Source organism: Alosa alosa, chromosome 9, assembly GCF_017589495.1.
Source record: "Alosa alosa isolate M-15738 ecotype Scorff River chromosome 9, AALO_Geno_1.1, whole genome shotgun sequence".
In the NCBI taxonomy this organism is placed as follows: domain Eukaryota; kingdom Metazoa; phylum Chordata; class Actinopteri; order Clupeiformes; family Clupeidae; genus Alosa; species Alosa alosa.
In genome coordinates, this window is record NC_063197.1 from 23,063,418 (window position 1) to 23,080,446 (window position 17,029).

At 46.7% G+C, this 17,029-nt stretch overlaps 2 protein-coding genes across 2 annotated transcripts in view; one reads left to right on the forward strand and one right to left on the reverse strand.

Annotated features, from left to right (window-relative positions):
* Positions 1 to 646: 646 nt before the first annotated feature.
* lrp8 (low density lipoprotein receptor-related protein 8, apolipoprotein e receptor) overlaps positions 647 to 17,029 on the reverse strand; it is a 141,149-nt gene continuing 124,766 nt past the window's right edge. The window contains 7 exon segments of the mRNA XM_048253254.1: positions 647 to 2,396; positions 3,832 to 3,900; positions 6,717 to 7,019; positions 10,337 to 10,489; positions 11,656 to 11,797; positions 14,432 to 14,565; positions 15,709 to 15,827. Of these exon segments, the coding sequence (XP_048109211.1) occupies positions 2,086 to 2,396; positions 3,832 to 3,900; positions 6,717 to 7,019; positions 10,337 to 10,489; positions 11,656 to 11,797; positions 14,432 to 14,565; positions 15,709 to 15,827 (1,231 nt within the window). The 3' untranslated portion in view covers positions 647 to 2,085.
* On the forward strand, positions 7,639 to 9,753 carry LOC125301016. Its single transcript, XM_048253257.1, has 4 exons — positions 7,639 to 7,722; positions 7,889 to 8,511; positions 8,678 to 9,109; positions 9,217 to 9,753. The coding sequence occupies exons 2-4, from the start codon at positions 8,077 to 8,079 to the stop codon at positions 9,703 to 9,705; spliced, it is 1,356 nt and encodes a 451-aa protein (XP_048109214.1). The 5' UTR covers positions 7,639 to 7,722; positions 7,889 to 8,076; the 3' UTR covers positions 9,706 to 9,753.

Here is a 17,029-nt window from a genome sequence, read left to right on the forward strand (position 1 = left end):
TTCCCCCAAGCTCTGCCCTGCTGGGTTCCCCTGGCGATGCCCTCTGGTGTGTGCGGCTATGGGCCTAGCCGTGCCCATACAGATACCCGGGCATCAGCGGGTGCAGGCTTATCATATTTACACCAGTAACGCAACTGACGCCACAAGAGCCATTTAATACAAACATCATTTAAATGCACAAGGCCTAGCCTAGCACAGCTGGAGACTGAAATCCAAAGAGTGTTAGCCGCTGTATGTCATTATGGGGTTAGTCACCAGTAAGCAGCCTGTACCACTACTACTACACAGAAGGGGAAGTAGCACTAGCACTAGGCTAGTTGTTAGCACTAGCACTAGCCGTAGTGGTAGTTAAAGAGGTGGTAGTAGTTGTTGTAGGTCTGAGGTTACTGTGCAGTATGGTATGTTAGGAGAGGCTACTCTCGGAGACGTACCCATGGGCCGGCATTTAAAGGCAGGCCCACCTCCCTCCCCCATCTGGATTGGTTGGTTGGGGTTCGTGGGAGAAACTCACTTGTGTTCTCTTTAGAGTGTGTGTGAGTGTCCCCTGCTCTCTCTCTCTCTCTCTGGCACCTTGCCGCAGGAGTGAGGTCTCCCCAGGAGACAGAAAGGGGGAGAGGGGGGTTGGGGGGAGGAGGGGAGGGAGGAGAAGGGAGAGGAGAGGAGAGCACCTCAGGGGAATCCGTCGTCCTCCAGACTGAGCGCCACGCGCTGCAGAGAGCAGATAAAAGACCATTAAACACACGGCATGGATAGAGAGAGAAAAGGAAAGATAGAGAGAAGAAAAAGAAAAAAGGAAACAGACAAACAGGGTTCCAGAAAAAAAAGACAAAGAGAATAAGTGAAGGACAGATGACAAAAAAAAAGACAGACAGTAGGAAAGAATGAGAAAGAGAGAGAGAGAAGGAGAAAAAGAAGGACATGGAGACAGAAAGAAAGGGCTACACAGACAGCTAGCCTAGCCTACATGCAGATCCTGCTCATCCGTCATGACACACTGATAACACACCCAATCCTGTTAGCACTGGGAGCTGTCCCCTGCCTCAGGCGTCACCCATGTCTCAATCTAACACACGCTGTGAGGCTAGGCCATAGAGACCCTGTGTGTGCATGCTTGTGTCTATGTGTTTAGCATTGCATGTACTGTGTGTGTGTGTGTGTGTGTGTGTGTGTGTAAAATATGTGCCCACCATCTCCCCCATCGAGCTCCAGAGCACATGTGGAGGCGGCGGCATCCCCCCTCTGATCCCCCTCCAGCTCTGTGATGGTCAGCTGCTGCCAGCAACCCGCCGCGACAAAAACCACATCCCGCTCTCATCCTGTCTTTACGGCAATCACCGGCCGTTGCCATGCCAACCCCTTCACAGCTGCTTAACCCCTTCCTCCCCGTCGCTCACTCCCCACTCCAGCCAAGCTGCTCGGTCGACGACGAGTTCAGAAAACACACAAATAGAACTGATATCTAAATAAATACGAATGCATACTATCATACATAAATAAATCGATTGTCTTGTATTCTAAGGTGCTGGCATCCCTTTGTATTCCTATGCGTAGTTACAGGGTCCTTTTGATAAACAGTCTTAGGGGAGAAACCACTTGAGGAAGGATACCATCCCAATGCCTTTCAGAGGGAAAAGGAGGAGGATAAAGCTAAAAAAAGACTGTGGGAGGACACACAGTCTGTGCCCCGTCACAAGCACAAAAACACACTCTACGCTCCTTTCACTAAAGGAAGGAGACGGTCAAAACACATGGGCACAATAACCATGGATGGAAACTGGAGGAATGGGATGGCTGAGGTTATGTGTGTGTAGTGATGCACACATTTCAAATATGTGCATGCTTGTGTGTGCCTGTGTGTGTTTATGTGTGTGTTTGCGCGTGCGTACTGTATGTGTGTGTGTGAATGTGAGTAACGTTATAAGAGTGGGTGTGTGTGTGTGCACAGGCGCACAACAAAAACACGTCCCACATTTTGCTGTGCCACTCCCTAAAGACACCCCTCCTTATTATTACGCCCCCCCCTCAATGTTTCCTCCTCGATCCAGTCTCCCCCACTCTCCTCGTCCACACCGCACCTCTCCCGCTTCACTTGGTGCTGGAGAGCATGGGCGCGCCCGAGTACCAGTGCGCGGCCGGGTCGGGCACGGCAGTGCCGCCGCCGCCGCCCAGGGGCAGGGCCAGGAAGGGCTGTCGGGCGCCGCCACTCACTGCGGGGTAGACGTGTCCGATCTGCTCGGTCCGGCCGATGTGGATCTCGTCGTCGTCGTCCTCGGTGGTCTTGCGGTAGACGGGGTTGTCGAAGTTCATGCTCTTGGTGTTCTTCCGCCGCCAGTTGCGCCAGACCAGGTAGCCGCCGGTGCAGAGCAGGCCGATGACCACTGTGGCAAGGATAGGAACTGCATGCGTTTAACACACAGCCGACACACAATGACGGGAGCGTTAACACAGCCAGGGGACAAGGAGCAGCACTTAATGACACACTCAAAACACACACACACACACACACACACACACACACACACACATACAAACACATAGACACAAACACATTCATACCCACTGATGCATACATACGGACCCACACACCAATGTCTGTATATGTCACAATTATGTACTGAAAGCAGTTATATTGGTGACAACCAAGGTAAACAATATTGAATATGGTGTACTTGACAAATGCTTTCAATGCATACTTGGTAAAGGATGCCAACAGTACATAATGACAGTTAAACATATAAATTGACATACATAAAGACAGACACTAGTGTGTGTGTGTGTATATATGTGTTTGCTCACAATTTGACTCACAAAAGGGTAAGCACTGGAAGCCAAGGGACAGACATTAGCGTCCCTGTGAATGTATGTGTGTGTACTGTATGTGTTTGTGCATGTGTGTGTCCATGCATCAGTGTGTGTGTGTTTCTCTGCACCTCCACATCCGATTGTGCAGCATTGTTATTCAGAAGGACAAGATAACCATGCCTGGCCACTCTGTAGCAGCGATGTGGTCCCCTCCACATTCTTAAACTGCCCGACCGCCTGTGCTATTCCCCTTGTGCTCTCCTTTAATTGGTCTTTTGTTATCGGGGTCACCGGAGAGCATTCTATGGTGTGTGTGTGTGTGTGTGTGCGTGTGTGTGTGTTTCTCCGCACCTCCACATCCGCACCGTCAGCATGTAAACACTTCATTTGGGCGCAGCTTTTCGTCTTAATAACAATTTGAAGCCAACGCTATTACAGCGCCACACGCTGAGGGAGACAGAGAGGTGGAGGAGGTGGAGGAGGAGGGTGGAGTCTCTCCAATTTCCTCTAGCAGAAGAGCGATGAGCGCAGGGACTGAATTTCACAGCAGGGTCCACAATTGGATTTGCACAACGCTAATTTGTTTTACCGCTCCGCAATTAAGCGTGTGCGACTGGCGAGAAAAGGGCAAGGTGTTTTCAACTGAACGTTAAAACGGCAACACTACTACACCTGCAATGGCTATGGCACTGCCACTGTCATTATCAACCCATCACTGGGGATGATGAGGTTTTGCTTCTATTTGACCGGCACTATTGTGCGTGTATGAATACGTATATTACCTTTGAGGACAGTGTATATGTGTATATGTGTGTGTGTGTGTGTGTGTGTGTGTGTGTGTGTGTGTGTGCGTGTACACGTGTGGCATTAGGGGAAGGCATCATGCACGTGGGTTTGGAAGCTCCCGGGCTGCAGCTGAATGAAGATGTCGGGGCCAGTAAGCTGGGCAGCATATGGAGAGGGCAGAGCTGGGCAGCATATGGAGAGGGAGGAGGGGGGGGGGTACACAGTATGCACAGCCATACCTACCTATGGGAATGACGATACCCAAAACTGCCACAGTTATGTTGTTGCCTAAAAGGTAGTGCTCGCTCCCAGCTGCGAGAGAGATAAAGAGAGGGATAGAGAGAGAGGAAGAGGGAGGAGAGAGGAGGAGGGGAAGCAAGATAAAGCAGAAGTAAGCGAGAGGGAGAGGAAAAGAGAGAAAAAAATATTGTTCTTTTTTTCCATCTTTTACTCTCCTTTGTGTCAACAACAGACATGGTTTTGTGATCTGTTTCCACCAGTGATGGCTTTTTTTTTCAATATGGATAAACCACGATAAGTCACGCGGATAACAGATTATAAATTGAAGACACAAGAGAGGAAAATGAGAATGCAGTGGAATACATAAAGAAACAGACAAAGAGTCACGGAGACCTTGCAGACTCAGGTGAAGCCGAAATAGTCATAGTCAGAAAATGAAATCGTTCGATTTGTCTTTAAAAACACACAAATACACATATAAACAAATTCTAAAGAGAAAAAGATGACTATAAAAGGCATGAGCGTTTACAATATGGACTGTAATGACACACATACACAGACAATTAGCTCAACCCAGCCCGTACCACAGGTTTCTGTGGAGCCAAGCCCATCTCCGAATATAAATCCTACCTCAATCTCACAATTAACACAGAGGCCTCCATTAGCGCTACTGTAATTAGAAACTGATAATGGAGTCTTGGTCTGGAGATTAAGAGGGGCGGATAGAGCAAGCCCAGCATACAGATGGAGCTACTGATTACCCACAGAATGCTGAGCACAAAACAAAGGAAACAACAACAATAAAATGGGGGTGGATAATTCCCCCTCCTTTCCAGCCAGAAGAAAGATCTCGCTCAAAATGTAGATAACGCCCCATGAATATTGTGTAATTGTACGGTGGTTTCAAGACACGGCAAAAACCAAAAATTTCACACCTCTATTTGGCTCAAGCTACATCTTTGCCGTTGGGAAGACTATGGCAAGTTGATGTGGTGCCTCAGATTAGTATTGTCGACATTGCTGACAGATAAAATCAACAAATGAGTCATATCTCCACATGGCCGACAAATCATCGGGGAGCAGATTGTAAAACATTATTAAAATTTGTCCCATGAATAGCGGCAACTTTTTTTTTCCTGTGGCAGGGAAGCACGCTGTTCACAAAACAGATTGGCAGCCTGCGCTCAGAAGATAGGGACTTTCATTTTCAGGTTATTAGGAGTTGTGCTCCGCGACGGTGTACACACACACACACACACACACACACACACACAAACACACACACACACACCATATGATTCATCCTGACAGAATCTCAACCGCCGCCGTTTAATATGGATCTGCAACAACAATGTTCGCAGCGCTGTCAGCTTTCATCTTCAGGGTGCCACACACACACACACACACACACACACACACACACACATGGTTCTCCTGTGCTGATGGGGATGTAATGCACCTGGTGCTGCTGATGTTGGCAAACTCGGAAATAGAGAGAAAGGGGGGAAAATCCAAGGCACAAGTCGACACACGATTACGGATAACATGCAGCTGGATAAAAAGCCGGGTCCCATCTCCCCCACTAAACCTCCACAATCTCTTTTTTGTGTCGTAATGCCTGAAAGAGGCACCAAGTCCGTCAGACATGCACTTGCTTCTTCTGTGGGCTGTGAGTGCTGCCCTCAATGGCCTCTCTCTGCCTCTTCCTCTCTCTTTCCCTCTCTTCTCTCGCACACACATATACACATGCACTCGTTTTTTTTCTCTCCCTCTGACACACAGGCTCTCTCTTGCTCCTCTGCTTCCCACTCATCCTCCCTCTTCATCCAGAAGCTCTTTCACATCGGCCCTCGGAGTCACTGGTGGGTTCTTGTTGGCAGCCACAGCGCCTGCCCACACAGCATTCATCTTTCAGTGGCACACAGTTTTTAGTTTTATCTAATAGAAAGTTCCAGCACCTCATATACGATGACAAGAGGAAGGCATCAATATTTAAGAGCCCTTATTCATGCCTCTGCTTCCATCGGAAGGCCTGAGAAGAAATGAATAAAAGAAAGTCCCAGACATGAGAGAGGCAGGCTGCCCAGTAGCACCTTCCAGCAGCTGCTCCCCACCCAGCCCCAGCTCACTCCAGGGCCCTGACCGGGGGGCTCGCTGCCCAGCCTCGGCGTCTGTCCTCCCACTGACCCTAAGGCCGGCTCAGAGAGATGAAAGTAGGATGCTCATAGGGGTGAACTACGCGAGCAGATTCAGGAGCGGTCCAACACTTCGGCTGTCTCCGAAGCAGACCTGAAGTTTACTTTTAAATGTTATTTGGCAGTTTGAAGTTGAAGATACAGCGTCTGAGATTAAGATTAAGAAAGGAGAAAGAGGGAGAGGACAGGAATTGAAAAGGACCACATTGTGTCTGTGCTGCTGCAGCAGAGAGAAATGTTAGTGGATTAATCACACTGACACACACAACCTCTCTGACCAGCAGGAGTGCCCAGAGGTGGAGATGCTCAGGTCCAGACAGTTTAAGTACTCCACTCCGAGCTGACTGGTTCCACTCTCATTAATTCTACCTTTTAAAAGAGCTCTGCTTATTAACGAGTCCATCAGAGTTACAAACACAGTGGAGGGAGCACTTCTACTGTCGCAACCTGCCATGTCCACCATTGAGAGTGATGTCTGGATACCCAAAAGCTCACTGCATTCCAGCCACAACAAATGCACACAATGCCCTCATTATAGCTCTCACTGCAACACACTGCACACACACACACGCACGCAAGCGCACACACACACACACACACACACACACACACACACACACACACACAAACACAAACACACACACACACACACACACACACACACACACACAGATTGACACAGAGAACACTCACCCCGGTGTGACAGGTTGGCATTCACCCTCTGAACATTGTTGCTACTGCTGCTGCTACTGGTACTGCTAGAGGTGGTGCTGATGGTGGTGGATGGAGAGCTGTGGTGCACAGGTGGTGGGGCTGTTGTGGAGGCTGTCGTGGATCTGGTGGTGGTGGTCGTCGAGGAGGTGTATGTGATGTATGTCGTGGATGGCGTAGTTGTGGTGGTGGAGGAGGCTGTTGCTGGGGTGGTGGTGCTGGTTGTTGGCAGGGTTGTAGTGGTTGTGGTCGTCGGAGCTGCTGTTGTGGTTTTGGGTCTGACCACTAGAGAGAGGGATAAAAAACAAATAGAGAGAAAGAGAGAGAGAGAGAGAGAGAGAGAGAGAGAGAGAGAGAGATGCAATGATTAAAAAAAAGAGAGAGGTTTAGGACACACAGGATGCAAGAATGAAAAAATCTCCAGGCAAGGAAGAGTGTTTCTCAGCTGCAGAGTGTGGAGACAGATTATCGAGTGCTAAGTCTGGCCTGAGGAGATGGGGATAAGGAAGCGAGTGCTTAGGAAGTCTGTGTAGACACCTGCAAATATCTACTGAATGAGAGCTAGTGCAATGCACAACTGTCAAGGTTTTCTCCATGTAACAGTGAATTTATGTGCCGTGTCTGTGTGTTTGTTAGCATATGTGTGTATGTTCAATATTAATTATGGTTTTGTTAACATAAAACTCATTCTGATTCATTTCTGCAACTAGGCTATAACTAGGCTATAAGCTGACTATCTGTTCATATAAAATCTACAGGAAATGTTATCTGTTCAAATAAAAACTACAGAAAGCATCACAAACATTCTGAGTAGCCAGGTGAAGATTCTAAGTGAAATCACATACCCTTAGAACCTTCACCATTGGTAACCTAACCCAAACATAACTTGGAATCTTCACTTTCTATGAAATATTGCTCACAGAAACTGATTGCTCTTCAATATTTGACATTTTATTCATCAATTTCTTGACCAATCGCTATGGAACAGGTAAGAAATTATTCAATATGGCCCTTGTAACACTTCTGATGGAATTCATCTTTTTTGTACGTTTAGAATTTTTTTAAATGTCAAATTAAGCCACTGGAAGACTCATTTAAGTATAAAGGTAAATCCACCTCTGACACATATGGATAACATTACCTTTATATTACAGGGCAGCACAGGGCGAGCCCCGAATGCCTCCTACAGCCTTAGAAGACAAGTCATACCATCTAAACGTTTTGAGGATTTTTATCTGGAGAAACCCCCCTCTCTAAGAAGAAAGATCTTCAGACTGGGGAGAAATTGACCTGGAAGAGTGAGGAAGGCTCTGCCTCCAGCTCCACCCAGTGTCCTCTCCCTATGCCCATCTTATCTGGGGATACCCTCAGCTGTGGTGACAACTCTTCAACTCTGCCCCAAAACTTTCCTGGATCCTCACTGCCAGTTGAAAATGTATGTGAAAGTACCTGCCAGGTCTCTGGACCTACTTTGTCCACCATTTCAGAGGCTTCTGAGTGTGTGGATCGCAGAAAGAAACAGGCTAAGCCTTGTCGGGTGGGGCCTTGCAAAGATCAGGCTGAACAAGCCCTGGAAATCCGCAATGCGCCCCCGGTGTTCAAGCTTTGCTCTCCTGTGCAGAAGAGTGTGGGGTGTCTCCCTTTAGCCTGTCAGAGTCAGAGTGAGCATAAGCTGAGTTCTCAAACTCCAGTGGACTCCTCACCTGACTGTCTGGCCAAGCCCAGAAAGGCCCAAGTCCTGTCCTACCCTGTCCTGGAATCGTTTACAACACCACGGGTAGAGACACTTTTTTCTATTTCCAATCTGTGATGGAATCACGCATTTGATCATCTTTCTTAAGTGCGTAACTTAAGTGCATTAAAGTTTCAATAACATGCAATGATGTAAGTTTGTATGTACTTGAAAATAACTAGGCCTATACTCTTTTTCTTCCACTATGTAGGTTCCTAAGGTGAAACAGGCAAAGACGGCACCTCAGGGAAACCATGTAAAATGCAATGACCTGAAACAGAGGCAGGAGATAGCAGCTATACTATTGCAATTGGCACAGCAGGTCCCTGCCTTGGTTCCAGAGGTCGGCTGCACCATCAACCTTCTGCAGGAACTTCACCTGATTCAGGAGTACAGCTCCAAATGGAGCCAAAACCTCCCCCATTCAAAGAAAGAAACCTCTGTGAAGGCACGTGCCCGTAAAGAGGCAAACGGTGAAAGTAAGGGATGCATCAAGAAGCACCACTCCACTGGGAAACATGGCCAGAAGAGAAAGCATCTCAGCTCTCTGGACTCTGGCCCAGTGATGGGACCTGAGTGGAAGGCAGCTAGGGACAGAGAGATGTTCTTCCCCCACTTGGAAGATTCTTCTCTCATGGCAGAGGTACAACAAAATTCTACCCTAACTACATTAGCATTATTATAAGCATTTGTATTTTGGGTTAATTCTCTTAAATCAAATTAATGTCATATTTAATTTGACCTGGACAGGCCAAAGAGAGGAAAAGGAGGGAGATGGCTCAGGAAAGCAGCCTTTGCCAGATGGCTGAGCCCTTGGAGGAGAGGTACATCAAAAATGCTGCTGTTCTCCCAGACCTCCGCCCGCTGCCACCTGTGGCTCCCTCATCGGCTCAGAGCAGCTCCCTTCTCTCTGCAGCCCTCAGCGAGCCTCTGCTGATCCACGGCCACACTGTGGTGGACTTCCAGGCCATCTACCACTCGGTGGTGGACCCCATGCTAAAGACCAAGTCTGGGAATGCCCGCCAGTACAACCTGGGGATGGGCCGAGCAATCAAGCAGCGTCTGTGGGAGAGGATGTCCTGCCCCACCCTGGTGGAGACGGTGGACGCCGATGGACGAGTGCACATCACCGAGTCCTTCAGCACGCCCACCCTAAAGTCCTATGCTCCACAGATTGATGTGGACATTAGTGGGGAGCCCCTGCCCGAGCAGCCAAAGAGGAAGAGGGCCAGGCACTGACTTCAAGAGACAGTTAGCATTGACTGCTTACTGGTCACTGACCCTTTTATTAACCCATTTTTATCCATTTTAATTTAAATTAATAAACTTTATATTAACCGCTACTTCAATTTTATCATTCATTTAAAAGTTTTTTTTTTTTTTTCATTTTACACACACATTCAACTTGAAAGCCAAACAAAATTAGTTGTAGACTGGTTGCCCTGGTATTGCACTTCAATCACCCTCAAACAAAGAAAAAAAGTGAGTGAAGACAATGAGCCCAATAGGGGTATGACCCCAATTGGAGCATGGACTTTATGAAAAAGACAGTGGTGTCTTTCAGGTGCTGACTTCATGAAATAGCAGCGTTGACTGCTTACTGGTCACTGCTACAATTTTAAAGTGTCACTACATTATTATTGTTCAACTTATGTCAACTTGTTTAACTAATACATCTCCTTTTTAAAATGTTTCTGTTTTTTAAAGTAAATATATGAAACATTACATTAGGCAGTACTTCTATTGTGTCACTCATGTCAATCTTTTTTACTTGACATATTATTGCACACATTCATCTTGAAGTCCAAACAATCCAAACTGTAAAGTGTGTTTTTGAGTGTATGTCTAGCTATGAGAGGTGTGATGCTACCTGTGATGCAGCGGCGCATGTCAGGTCCCAGTTCCATGCTGTTGGGGCAGGCGCAGGTGTACTTGGGCGAGTGGTCGGTGATCTGAGGCGCCTTCAGACACAGGTACTCACAGCCTCCGTTTGGCAGGCTGCCCATGTTACAGCTGTCTTGCACTGGGGAAACATTAAAATGAACGTTGGCATTAGCAGGACTTGACCTTAGGGTGAGTGGGGTGCACAGGAGTGCTTTGTGTAGTTATCCTAGCAGCTAAATTGGTGCTAAGAAAATGAATTGTTACAGGAACTCTTCATTTAACTGAGATCCTCTGAAAAAGCTAGTGTCTCAAAAGTGTAAGAAGATGCCTTTTATGTTTATCGTTGCGTGGCATGATGGATTATATATCTCTCTTTTAGGAGGATGTTGCAAAACCTTTCAGGTAGTTGCAATACCCGTCTCCGGGCTTGTGGCGAGACAGCGAACAAACCTGAGCTTTTAAGATCAGCACATAAAGAAAAGGAGATGACTGCCTGCATGCTAACATTCTTTTATACACCCACACAAGGGAAGAGAACAAAATCAAAAAGAGAACAAAGGATGAAATAAAAATGGCATCTGGAAAGTGTTATGTTGCCTCAGACTCTGGACACAAAGTGGCTCCAGACATTACAGCAAAGATGTTAACAACACTGAATGGCGATGTCATCAGCCTTATGGATTTAGCATGACTGCCAATTAAATAATGCTACCTTCCAGGGCCTTCTTTATGTGTGTGCTGTGACTTAGAGAAGGGAAAGTGATGAGGTGTGCATTCTGCATGCAGCTCCTCCTCAGGTTAGGGATTTTCCCAGCACAGAGGCCAAGTTCATTCACATAATATTTCAGCGCTAGCTGATTTTGCGTGCTCACAGTAGCTCCTCATGGAGAGAGGGGGCTTTAACGCTGCGATTTATCCTTTGGCAGAGCTGTTTACTTATTAATGTGGGAGCGCGCAATTAACTTTCCACCACTGGGGCCGAGGCGCTCATCTTCTCTTGTGATGAGGGGAAGAAAACAAAACATCAAATCCCAGCCCTCTCCCAATTCTCTTCCTCTCCTATTGTTAAAATACACACATATACGCTTGCTTGCTCTCTCTCTCTCTCTCTTACACACACACACACAACAATATTATGCATATTAAATTCCTGCTGGTAGTGAAGGTATTCTTCATCCTTGTATTTGTGTACTGTGTGTGTATATGTGTGTGTGTGTGTGTGTGTGTGTGTGTGTGTGTGTGTGTGTGCATGTGTGTGTGTGTGCATGTGTATTTCCTGCACTCAAGTCAATGAGCAAGCCTCACCTTTGGGCTGTCTGAGCTCATGGAAAACGACCAGAGCCAGTGGGTTGTTGAGGTGCTGGGCCAGTGTAGCCATATCATGGCCCGTGTGACGGTTGGCGCTGTAGATGGCCTCATCATCCAGGTCTGTCCAGTACACGAGGTCCTGCAAGGGCACATGGGACAACATCAGTCCTCCAAGCTCTCAGCTCGCCTTTGTTTGAAGGCCCACTAGCCAGAGCAGAGGTCAGGAGAAGGCGAGCAATAAACAAACCCAGCGTTGGGTTTGTTTGCCGGCCACAGCAGGAGTATAAAGAAGGAGTAGGCAAACGGAGCGAGACGGACTCCCTACAGCCCCAGCTGTCCGTTACGAGTCCGGCAGAAGAAACCCAGAGATCTCTGTGGAGTGAGTCTGATAAGAGACGAATGGAGTTCTCGTTTTGGCCAGCCGATCGTTCGGCTCTAATTGGGACCCGGGCGGGCAGGCCCATCTAACCTCTGAATTAAAGCTGTCTTCTGGGAGGGTGCAGAGTGGGAGACAACATTAAGAATAAACAGGTGCTCATTCTCTGTCCTTCACTATTCATTCTCTCTCTCTCTCATTCTCTCTCTTTCTCTCACTCCTGATGCCTTCTTATCAGCATCTGAAGCAATAGCTCATTCGTTGCCATGGCAACCCAAGTTTCATTGGCAATGAGTTGACACAAAAGGAAAGACTGATAGGGAAAATCAGAGAGAGCCATTGAGGGTGAGCGCAGGGACAAAATTGAGAAGGAGAAATGACAGATAAAGAGACAGACACAAAGGAAGAGAGGAAGAGAAAAAAAGGGAGAGACAGAGAGAGAGAGAGAGAGAGAGAGAGAGAGAGAGAGAGACTGGTGTGGTGTCTGTCACGGTCTCCATTAGAAGGAGCCACCTGTTTACAAAGCCTTCTCCTTCTGAAAGGTCACCAGTATGGCTTCTGTCTGCCTGTCTTGGTTGTCTTATCAGCTCAATCAGTCAGCTCTCTGGCCCCTACGGACGGACACACACACACACACACACACACACACACACACACACACACACACACACACACACACACACACACACACACACACACACACACACACACACACACAGACTGTCATAGTTGAGGGATCATCTCTCCCACTGGAACAGTAAGCCGCTATTTTTACACCGAGGCGTCTCCACCCAGTCTTAACCTTTATGCACCTCAAACCCAGAGTAAAGCTGTCAGTCCAGTCCGACTGATGCATGGGGCTCATAGACGTCATAGCAGAAGCAGATGTGCCCCATGTGGCAAAGAGATGGACTGTGATAGCTCTGAACACTCACATGTACTGTCACTTGGAAAAGCTGACATATTTGTCAGTGTTGTTAGCAACGATTATATTAACATTCTTAAATAACGTTGATCAAATAAAGAATTAAACATCAGATTTAAAAGAGAGGGATATGAAGTTGTTTGTTTGTCTGGAGATACCAGGGCTCTGCTTCTCTTTCTGCAGGCTGAAACCTTGAGAGGTAACTTTTCCTCGTCAGCCCACTGCAGTGTCTCCTCCTCTGCAGTGCCTCCCCACCTGTAAGAGCTGCCTCCCAGCAGCAGGAGCACCTCGCAGCTGAGCCTCCGCCAGCGCTCCACTCTCACACAGGGACCACCAGCAGATGAAAACAGCTCTTCCGCAGATGCGTCAATGTGCCCATAGACATAAATGTTTTTGCTCAGAAAACTCCAATAAATGAAAACAGCCCATCCAGAGATGTGTGAATGTGCCCATAGATATTGTTTTTGCTCAGAAAACTAAAAAAAAAAAACACAGAATGGAATCGACAACATTAGTGTCATTTCGGTTTTCTTTTTGACGTCTTTGCTTACCAGCACGTATTCTGCTAACGGGCACATGAATTCTTTATAATATTCTGCGGCCTTGAGATATCTGTATAGTATTTTTTTTTACCGACACAAACTCTCTGTATCCTGTTCTGCTGTTTTACTCTTGAAGTAACTTTCACAACGTTTTAAACTTTGGCGTAAACGGAATATCTCACCACAGTGCAATGCAGTGTGCTGCATCTACTCCTGGGCTGAACTCACCCACCTGTGAGAATAGCTACTGCGGCATCCCATCGTTCAAACACCCGACTCATCCACAGAAAAACAAAGAAAAAGAGGAGAAAATGTTTCCTCTACACCGCCCGCCCCCCCAGGGTAGGAGGCCTGAGCGCGCCCATCGACAGGCCTGTCATGAGGAGCGGTGCTATGATATACGACCCTGGCAGGACCACCGCAGCTGCGTGTGGCGCTGCCCTTCCACACGCCGCACCGTTAAAGGGTTTTTAATTTGGTTTCTGTCTTGGGTGCTGCTTGCCATCCCACACCATTAATCTCACTGGCTTGTGTGGCTTCCCTGTGGAATGAGGTTTGGTGTGTAAGAGAAGTATGTGTTTTGTGTGTGTGTGTGTGTGTGTGTGTGTGTGTTTGTCTATGACCACTAAGATTAACTAAAACTAGTACTGAAAAAAAATCATTAGATAACATAAAAATGAAATAGAAGTTTTCAACAAAACAAAATTAAAACTAAAACAAACAATGCAACGCTCTATATCTGAGATGAAATACAATTGCAGGCCAAATCAGTTTGGCACTGTGGTTGCTATACCACTTTGACCTGTTCTGTTTGTGTGTGTGTGTGTGTGTGTGTGTGTGTGTGTGTGTGTGTGTGTGTGTGTGTGTGTGTGTGTGTGTGTGTGTGTATGGCTTTACAGGTATTGGTGTTTGGAGTAAGAGTGGGCTCACCTCAAACACAGTGAGGGCGAAGGGATGTGGAGACGTGGAGGAGGTGAGCACCCGCCTGTTATTGCCATTGAAGTCCACGCTGGAGATGAGGTGCAGCTTGGAGTCCAGCCAGTACAGGCGCCTGCTGGACAAGTCTAAGACACAGGCCAAGTGTCCATAGTCACATAGTCCAGTGATTTGTCAAAGGATAAAACATCAGCTAACTGATGGAGAAATACACAAACAGCCATTGTGGTGGTCAAGAAGCCACCTACAACATTACCATACATGACTCAAAGCTGCTACAGAAAAAAAACAACTACAGCTAAACATGTATACCGGTAATCTGTTCTATTTTTGCAGGAATCAATACAGAGAGAAAAAAGAAACATTTTCACTGTTGTAAAGTAATGGTGCTTAACAAGAGTCCCCCTCATCCTACACACTTTCCCTCCTCAAAAATAAATCTGTTTTCATAGCAATGCACTGATGTTCAATTCTACTTCACCAGGCACCTCTCTTTTTCCTCCCCTTTTCAAGCATGACCACTTCTTAAATGGACTGCTGCTCTTGTGGAGGGGGAGAGAAATGGGGAGAATATTGACAGTATAGCTCATGAAATCCCATTTTAGTTTTTCCCCCTAAACTGGCAGCTGATTGAAGAGGTTGGTTTGCTGAGGAGATCCAAACTACACCAAGGGTAGGGTTTTACTGCACTTTTTTTTACCTCTGCCAAGGAGATTCTGTCTTCGGTGTTTATGTTTTATGATTATGCAAAAACTAAAGGTCCGAACTTGCTGGACAAGTGTTGCATGGGTCAAGGAAGAACCCATTACAGTACATTTTGGAGTAGATCCAATTCACTGGATGACCTCCAAGTGCCCTTCTAGTTAACTGGCTTTAACAGACTTTTATTTTGTTGCTTATTTTTAGCCCGTTCTCTCTATCCATTCTATCTAGCGTGTCTTGCTCTCTCTCTCTCTCTCTCTCTCTCTCTGTCTCTCTACCATTTCTGTTCATTCAGCTCTCACATTTCCATTTCCTATTGATTGCACTCTCATAACCTCACATGACCTCTCATGAGACTTCCTTTGCACAAAATTAAATATACTAAACGTTTCATGAACACTCTTCTTTCTCTTCTCTCTCTCTCTCTCTCTCTCTCTCTCCACACACACACACACACACACACACACACACACACACACACACACACACACACACACACACACACACACACACACACACACACACACACACACACAAGTTGTAAATTAGACCAAGAAGCCCAAGAATACCAAGAGTTATGCCGTTGGGCCACTCGATTCTCTCAGAGACCAGAACCTGCCGGTCCACTCCATTCATGCCGGCCTTCTCAATTTTGGCGCTGGCCCCCCAGTCTGACCAGTACATGAACCTGCAGAGAAAAGATGGAGGAAGATGGCAGACAATTTAGATCCATGTCATGTTCAAGTCAATGTCCCAAAAAAAATATTTTGAGGAAGGAAGTTTTCAGAAGCTCCAATTTAAATAGTTCTCTCAATGGACAAGCACATATGGGTGCACCAATATACTATTTAACCATCGGTGACTTAACTTCATGTATTCCCTGTAGCACAATGTCTTTATTTGAAGTAAACCAAGCTCCAACCAAGTGAAGGCAGCCATTTTCACTTTTGACAAAAGTGAAGATATTAGTAATAAAACCAGATCTTTCATTTTGTGAAACTGATGTAAACACTATAACCAACAGTACCAGTAACCAGAGCCAAGGCTCAAGCAAACTGGCTAGCTATTTCCACTGCATCCTTACTTGCAATAATGTACTGTATTTACATCACAATGTTTCAGTGCTGAGATGTGCTTTTATTTTGGCAAGTTGCTGATATTGAATGCACTCCTTAAACAGGTGATAACTTGAAAGGAGATGAAGTGGCTTAAATTCTGCAATCCCTTGTTGATTTGTAAAAAAAAGTAGGCCACTGATCCCAATGTACAATTATATCTTGAAAGCCTAGTTGAGGACATGGGAAAACTCAAAGTAATCCTGACACACACACACACACACACACGTAAGCGCACACACACACACACACACACACACACACACACACACACACACACACACACACACACACACACACACACACACACACACACACACACACACATTTAACATTCCACTCAACAAGCCCACGGTCCTATTGGGAGTAGTGTTGCAGCACTTCATAGGGGCATCTACTCACCCCAGCAAGCACAGCACAGACCGCAGACCACAGGCGACAGCTACCTCTCCCAGGGACACCACCCGTCCCGCGCATTCAATTTACATGTTTTTCATGCTCCCCTACCTTTGTAATTTGGAGCAAAGTGCCCTGAAGCAACACAGCCTTCGTAATGGAGCAAGTGGCAAAAAAAAACGTCAGAGCAAAGCTAACTGCCTAATGTGAACTGCGAGGCTGTTCTGGAGATTCTGGCGGCTTTTGGCAGGAAGAAATGGAATGCGAGCTGAAGTGAAGGACATCAGTGAGGATCAATGGACAACTCAGGCCCGGTGTGAGACAAGGAAGCTATGACCGGACTGAGAAAGGGACTGAAGTAAAAAATGTCTGAGCAGGA

Bases quoted from the DNA above. Each gene is read 5' to 3' on its own strand.
- LOC125301016 (XM_048253257.1), top strand. From the start codon at position 8,077: ATGCCCATCTTATCTGGGGATACCCTCAGCTGTGGTGACAACTCTTCA. The intron at 8,512-8,677 runs GTAGAGACACTT...TCCACTATGTAG, and splicing joins AATCGTTTACAACACCACGG to GTTCCTAAGGTGAAACAGGC. The intron at 9,110-9,216 runs GTACAACAAAAT...TGACCTGGACAG, and splicing joins ATTCTTCTCTCATGGCAGAG to GCCAAAGAGAGGAAAAGGAG.